The following is a 7,199-nucleotide window of genomic DNA, read 5'->3' as shown; positions in this document are numbered from 1 at the left end:
GGCGTCCTCTGCAGCCTTTCAAATGATGTGAAGCATAACTGAAAGCTAGTTTTTATGTTCCGATTTAAACCTAATTAGCGGAAATGATGTCACGTCATATTATAGATTACGCAGAAAATCATTTTGCACATGGTATAGTGCAGCTCAAGCTTCGAAAAACGATCAGCAGAGCGATTTCTTATAATACAACGTAAAAGTGTTTCAACGGAAAAAGTCATTTCAACGTAATTCTGACATAATGCTTTGTTGTTTTGGCCAATATCAAGGTGTCAAAAAAAAATTATTTGACCAGTGCGGCCAAATTACAAGATATTCTCTTAAATTCAACTTCTTTGTTATCTCAAACTTCATCGTTGTCTAGCAATTTTAATTCGCCCACAAATTCAGGTCATGTTTCAATTCATTTTTCGCTATAATTGAGTGTGACGCTGGAATGAGACTTTCCGGGGAGGGCTAAGTTTTTTGTGCAATTTGCAAAAAGACCGGGTACTAGTGACCAGCTTCCTACCAGAAATAAATGATGTGCCTGGAATATTTCGTTCTTTTACGATTTGCAAACAAGTGTGATCCTCAGTGACTTTAAACGCTAAAATGTCGACTCTTAGACCTTTCAGATGCGATGATATGTTCCATTTCAGTAACGTGTAAGTATTTTCGTCTATAGTACTCTCGAAATGATGATTTTTGGAAAGATTTATGCATTTGATGACAAGGACAAGCGAGTTCATTATGCATAAAACCTTATTGGCGATCAATTTCATGCCCATATGAGTTGTATACTAGTTGGAAATTTCATCATTAACGATGTACACAATCAGGTTTGCTACTCAATCACTGAACAAAACTGTATGTAAGCTTCATCAAATTTTGATCCTGTTTTGTGTTAGGGTTGTGAGGAGGGGGGGTGGGGGGGTAACCTTTATAATTATCCATTCTTCAGATCATGACACCAGATGAACCCAATACAGGACATGACGAACCCAAATAATGGATCGAAGAGTTGAACCACCAATTTTGTCCCGGATCTAACTGCATACCACGCATCCCATTTGCATCTTAACCAGTTGAACTGAGAATTTGGCGAACTGGAAAGTGCCTTATAAGTATATTTTGGTCTGAAATGGGGTCAGAACTTGGTTTACTGGGTAGTAAAATAACTGCTTGCATCCTATTCTTATTAAGTGCATTCTATTCTTATTAAGTCCAACCTACCGTGATTCTAAGTCAAGTTTTTTTTCCTTTGTCAGGAATTTGGATCCATTGACAGAAACTGTATCCTTTTATGCTGTCTGCGAATGTAAAATCAAGTTCATTCCTTTAAATCATCATCATTTTTATCATCATCATCATCATCATTCCTTTTCATTGGCATCACTACTTCATTCCATCAATCTCAATCCAGGGTGTCTGTTTTGCCTCCTTCCAGGACATTTGAATGGACTTCAGCTCTGAGTCTGGGATTCTCAGCCACGTTGTGACCGAGAAGCCTCTTTTGTGTCACTGGTTTCTTTAGATAATTGCATTTAAAACTGTCAGGATGACTTTACAGGCCAAGGCTGTTTTAATGGTGGCTTGCTGTGATTGCGTCTTTTTAACAAGCCTCATAGGCTCTGTGCAAAAATGGCTGACATTTTAATGTTCTTTTGTCTGCACTCAAATTAGCCTCTCTAACCTCGTTCTTGAGTTCAAATATCAAAAGAATATTTTACCTTGGGCAAGGCTAGTGAGGCTAATTTGAATACAGCCAAAAAAATATTAAAATGTCAGTCATTTTTGCATTAGGTGTATGTTCTTCACTTTTTAACAAAGTAAAGGAAAATTTATTTCTCTTGTTACCACCACACAACACTTTAGAGATAGTTGCTCATGCTAGCAGTACGCAGGACACATAACGTATCACATATGAACCTAGCGTGTGGTCTATGAATGTTTGGTCTTCACAACTGAGTTGGTAAGGTAATTTGGTTACCGTAAAGAGATCCTAGAGCTGCAGTTTTGAGCTTTAAGCCCTTCATCAGAATAAATCAAGAAATCGTGGGTTGTGTGTAGCTTACTTGGAGTGCATGGGAGCTATGCTATTAGTGGAAGGATGGTAACATGAGAAACAAGGATAAATTAGAGAATGATGTATTATTCAGTAATGACACAGGCAAACTCATAAAAAGAAATTCCGAGTGCCCCTATTGATCAGGAGTCGAGCCTAGTAAGGCCTTCTGATTACTAGTTTGGATGCTCTACCACCGAGCTACAGGAGACTTGTGGGAGCTAAAGCCATCAAACTAGGTTCATGGGACGAACATCCTGCATACTGCTAGGACTGGAATGTCAATGAGTGGCATATGTGCAATGACAGAAAAATAATGTAATGTAATATTTTAAGCCTGGTGAACAAATGAGAATGATGTATTATTCAGTAATGACACAGGCAAACTCGGAAAAAGAAATTCCCAGTGCCCGTATTGATCAGGAGTCGAGCCTTAGACCTTCTGATTACTAGTTCGGATGCTCTACCACTGAACTACAGGAGACTCGTGGAAGCTATTAGGCCATTAATTAACTAGGTCCATGGGACAAACATCCTGCATACTGCTAGGAAAAGAATGTCAATGAGTGGGCTATGCGCAATGAAAGGAAAAAATGTGATGTAACACTGTAAGCCTGGCGAACAAATGAGAATGATGTATATTTATTCAGTAATGACACAGGCAAATTCTTTAAAAGAAATTCGGACTGCTCCTATCAGGAGTCGAGCCTAAGAACTTCCGATTATTAGTTCGGATGCTCTACCACTGAACCTACAGAAGACTTGTGGGAGCTAAAGCCATCAAACTAGGTTCCTGGGACAAATATCCTGCATACTGCTAGAATTGGAATGTCAGTGAGTGGCATTTGCGCAATGAAAGACAATATGGTGTAGTAATAAATTAGTCGAATGAAAAGCATTCATTGATTCTGTGGGGATTGAGGATGCCACTTTGAATGATGAATTTTTTCTGTAAATGTATGCTACCATCAGCACAGTTGAAAGAGTGCGGCAAATCATAGGTTTGATTTCCATTTTAAGGGAAGCTTGTTATAAAGCCCTATTAGTAAGTGAGTTTTGATGTAAGATCAAATTCTCTTTTTGTTTCATAACCAAATACAAGGCAATATGGAAGGAGAATCTAGCAATTTATCGGAAGTCATTTTGGGCTATTTTCAAGGCAGCCTTTCATTTAATCTTTTCTATAATTCTACCAGATCAATTGCTACTTTCTTAACACCAACATAGTATGGATTAGCATTTTATCTTCAGTATCTTGCGCACTGGCCTGAGTATTTTCAAGTGATTGAATCTCCTACAGGACAAATAATGGGTTACAGTAAGTGATTCTTTCCTTAACCCTTCAAGCCCTAACAGTGATCAGCATCAAATTTCTCCTTGTAATATCAATGCTTATTCCACCCCTGAGGTCATGAGAATTAAGGATATGATCACCCAAGGTGAATTTTCTTGATATTTTAATAGCTTCTCCCTAGTATGACTGTTTATAAGAAAAGTATGGAGACAAGATACAAGAATTTGATCTTTGATATTAGGGGTTAAAGGGTTAATTTTCTTTGTTATTTGCAAACAAAGGAAAACAGTGTTATCAGTTCACATTTTGCAGCAATTGTAAGTTACAGACTTCATATATATACATGTAGTGAGTTACACTGGGTTGCAATACCCAAATGGCATGCCTTGTTCACCCTCTGAGCATGCAAGAGGGTTGTGAAATTTAACATTTTTGTATTTTAAAGGGTCGGAAAAATAGACTGCGCTGTAAGCGTAGCAATCAAATTGAAGTGAAAGAAAGAGTAGTAAAGATTTAGTGATAAGGCCAACTTTGCCAATTAGAGGAAATTCTTCCATCTTGGGCATCAAGCTATGAGAAGGTGGTACATTGTTTTTATGTATGTTTGTGAAAAGGGAACCCTTTCAATGAAACTTAGGGTGTGAACTCTGGGTGGAACGTCTTTGAATGAGTACACCCCCACCTCCCACCCCCTCCTTTTCCAGCAACAGCAAAGGTCTTCGGCTAAGTGAAGGTAAAGATTCTTCTACCTTTGCTAATCATTCAGCAGAAGAAGAAGAAGAAGAAGTTTTATTTGCTCTCTAAAGCTAGTGACAATTTTGCAAATAGCACTGTTTACCCTTCTTTCAAAATATTCTATACAGCTGTTCTGCTTTAGTGGTACTCTAATTCGAACTTTCTCATACCAAATATCCTCCATTGTTTCCAGTCATGGGGAAGGCAGAAGGAAGTGTGCAACAAGAAGAGTGGCATGGTCATGTGACTGCAGTAACTGTCGCCCCCGAATACCGTCGACTGGGCCTTGCTGCAAAGCTGATGTCTAACTTGGAAGAAATCTCAGAGAAGTAATTCTTAGCCATAAAATTTGTTTTTTCAAATGGGGAAATAATTAAATAATAATCAGGCAGGAAAGATGACTGGTCATGCGGCTGACACATTGGGAAACTTAAGCAAAGACAATGACAACAGCAACGCAAACATCAGTTGAAAAATTTAATATAACTTCATTTTAAGATGTGTTACTTCGCAATTATTTCAACCCACTCAACTCGTGAAAAAATGTTCAACTAATTAGGAACCAAATTGGTAGGAATGATGTTTGAGTTAAGAAAGAGAATGACAAATTTGCCGTTGTAGGCTCATTTTCTCCACAAAACCTTGAACGATCTTGATCATGTTGTTTTGCAGAGGATGGCAAAGAACTGTACCAAAATTTAAAAACGTACTACATACAGAGCAATAATTTTTCTCCATTAAACTGATTCTGTTGTGGCCTTGTCATTGCTGTAGCCATTGTCGCTGCTCAAGTTCCCAATTGGTGAAAGTGAGTAGAAACAACAGGCGGGGGATATGTCCTGGTTAGTGAGTGGCTACTCTCCTTGTTGTGTGAAGGTACAGTGGTGTACTTGTTATTGGGTCTGACTTTAGATCCAAGCTTTGGTCAAAAGATTGGAGGGCTAGTGGTTTGACGCTAGGCTGGTCTCATCGTAATGTTGTTTTCTTCGACAAAAAACCTTTACTCCACAGTGTCTTTCTTTACCCTGATGTATAAATGGGACTAGTGACATACTGAGGGAGGTCACCCTTTGATGGACTAGTATCCCATCCAGGGAGGAGTAGTAATACTCCTAGTCACTTCATGCTGGGTATGCTGTGATGGATTAGCATCCCATCCAGGGGGGAGTAGTAATACTCCTAGTCACTTCATGCTGGATATCCTGTGATGAACTATAGTAGCATCCCTCTTAGGGGGAGTATTGATACTCTTCGTTGCTTGATGCTACTGAAACCAGCTAAGCATTGACTCGCGCCATATGTTACTTTATCTTACCTTCCGTTTCCTTGTTGAGCTGGTTTCTTTAAAGCTTCATGGTACCAATTAAAAATTTGATATGTAATCGCAAGTCACAATATATTTTGTTTTTCATTTCAATTTGCTAATTTTTCAGAAAAGATGCCTTTTTTGTTGACCTGTTTGTGCGTATGAGTAACAATGTTGCTGTTGACATGTACAAGCAACTGGGCTATGTGATTTATCGCAGAGTTCTTGAGTACTATTCTGGAGATCCTGATGAAGATGCATATGGTGAGAAGCTATAGAGCTGGGTTTAATGCACATGATTAATTTTCCTTTAAAGCACAATAAACAGCATCACAGGGAATTACTGCTCTGTACAGTGTAAATTTTTATTTGGATGGTCACTCTTCAGGATTTCATCCACAGACTCAAAATTTAGAATCACCTTGTACAGCATTATAAATGGCACTACAGGAAAGTACTGCTCAGTAGCTTTTATTTGAATGGTCACACTTCAGGATTTCATCCACAGACTCAAAATTTAGAGTCACCTTGTACAGCATTATAAACAGCACCACAGGAAAGCACTGCTCAGTAGCTTTTAGTTGAATGGTCACAATTACGGATGTCATCCACAGAATAAAAAATTTGGAACCTCTTTATAAAGTCAAAGTCTGACCCAAAGGGCAAAAAGTAAGTAGATCTGATATCAACATGTTAAAAATTTGCTTTCTCACTGAACATGTATTACATTTTGTCCTCAGATATGCGTAAGGCACTGTCACGTGACAAAGAGAGGAAGTCAGTGATTCCAGTCAAAGATCCTGTCAGACCAGAAGATATTGAATAAAACTAGGGACCAACTGTTGGTAATTAACCCCTAATATCAAAGAACAAATTCTGCTATCTTGTCCCCATACTTTTCTTGTAAAAGTACTGGGGAGACGTTATTAAAATATTAAGAAAATTCACCTTGGGTGATCATTCTTTAATTCTCATAACCTCAGGAGTTGAATAAGCATTGACATTACAAGTAGAAATTTGATGCTGATCACTGTTAGGGATTAAAGGGTTAATTTTCAAAATATGGAGATCAGCATCTGATTTCTCCTTAGAATGGCAATACACTGTCGTTAAGACTAGTGATGAGAATGAAGAGAATCATCAACTGGGAATGTTGTCTTAAAATACCAAAACTTTCTAGTGATCAAAACTTGAATTCTCCTTTCAGTGTCAAGGCATTTGCAAGGAAACGAGTGTTGAGAATTTCTTAGTTCTTAGCGATCTGATTCTATATCTTATTCCATGCTCTGTAGTTCCCATAAGAATTTTGTTTCCCATTGGCCTGTAACCCAACAGTTGGTCCTAAAACGCCATTTTGTTGTACATAGATATGTTTTGAAGGTGATCGGTGTAATTACAATTTTTCTTTGTGGTGTATTTTCAATAAACTGCTCACTATACAAAAGCTGTTTTCTTGTACTTTCTCAGTATACATTAGCCTGACTCCTACCTAGAGTTCTTTGGCTCTTCACATCACGCACCCCACCCCACATGAGTGGGAGTGCATGACGTAACAACCCATGTGGGGAGGAGTGCGTGACGTCAAAAGCCTAAGAACGTCTGCATAGGAGACGAAGTTTTCCAACCCCCTGGCTTTTGAAGTATTTGGACTGTTATCTTTGCAATCCAATTTGAACAAGTAAAGAAAGTACGGCATTCTAAGGAATGTTACTGCCACCCCAAATCTACTCGTCGAATACATTTTTTTAAGTCTTCCATCTTCATTTTGCTGAACACATGGCAGCTGACTTTTCGTCCATGCATGTTTCCTGCGAGTTCTT

At 38.4% G+C, this 7,199-nt stretch overlaps 1 protein-coding gene across 1 annotated transcript; it reads left to right on the top strand.

The window, feature by feature from the left end:
- Window positions 1–494: 494 nt before the first annotated feature.
- Window positions 495–6,823, top strand: LOC146481812 (N-alpha-acetyltransferase 20-like). Its single transcript, XM_085107780.1, has 6 exons — window positions 495–644; window positions 1,248–1,272; window positions 3,272–3,362; window positions 4,267–4,402; window positions 5,507–5,643; window positions 6,120–6,823. The coding sequence occupies exons 1-6, from the start codon at window positions 592–594 to the stop codon at window positions 6,203–6,205; spliced, it is 528 nt and encodes a 175-aa protein (XP_084963906.1). The 5' UTR covers window positions 495–591; the 3' UTR covers window positions 6,206–6,823.
- Window positions 6,824–7,199: the final 376 nt, after the last annotated feature.

The sequence above is a fragment of the Pavona decussata genome, unplaced genomic scaffold (genome assembly GCF_977016875.1).
Source record: "Pavona decussata unplaced genomic scaffold, jaPavDecu1.1 SCAFFOLD_48, whole genome shotgun sequence".
Taxonomy (NCBI): Eukaryota; Metazoa; Cnidaria; class Anthozoa; order Scleractinia; family Agariciidae; genus Pavona; species Pavona decussata.
The sequence above is the reverse complement of the archived record's forward strand: the minus strand, read 5'-3'. Positions and strand labels throughout refer to the sequence as shown.

Excerpts from the sequence above, each read along its gene's own strand:
- LOC146481812 (XM_085107780.1), top strand. The coding sequence starts at position 592 with ATGTCGACTCTTAGACCTTTCAGATGCGATGATATGTTCCATTTCAGT. Across the intron at positions 1,273-3,271 it reads TGGATCCATTGACAGAAACT|TATGGATTAGCATTTTATCT; the intron begins GTATCCTTTTAT and ends ACACCAACATAG. Across the intron at positions 5,644-6,119 it reads TCCTGATGAAGATGCATATG|ATATGCGTAAGGCACTGTCA; the intron begins GTGAGAAGCTAT and ends TTTTGTCCTCAG.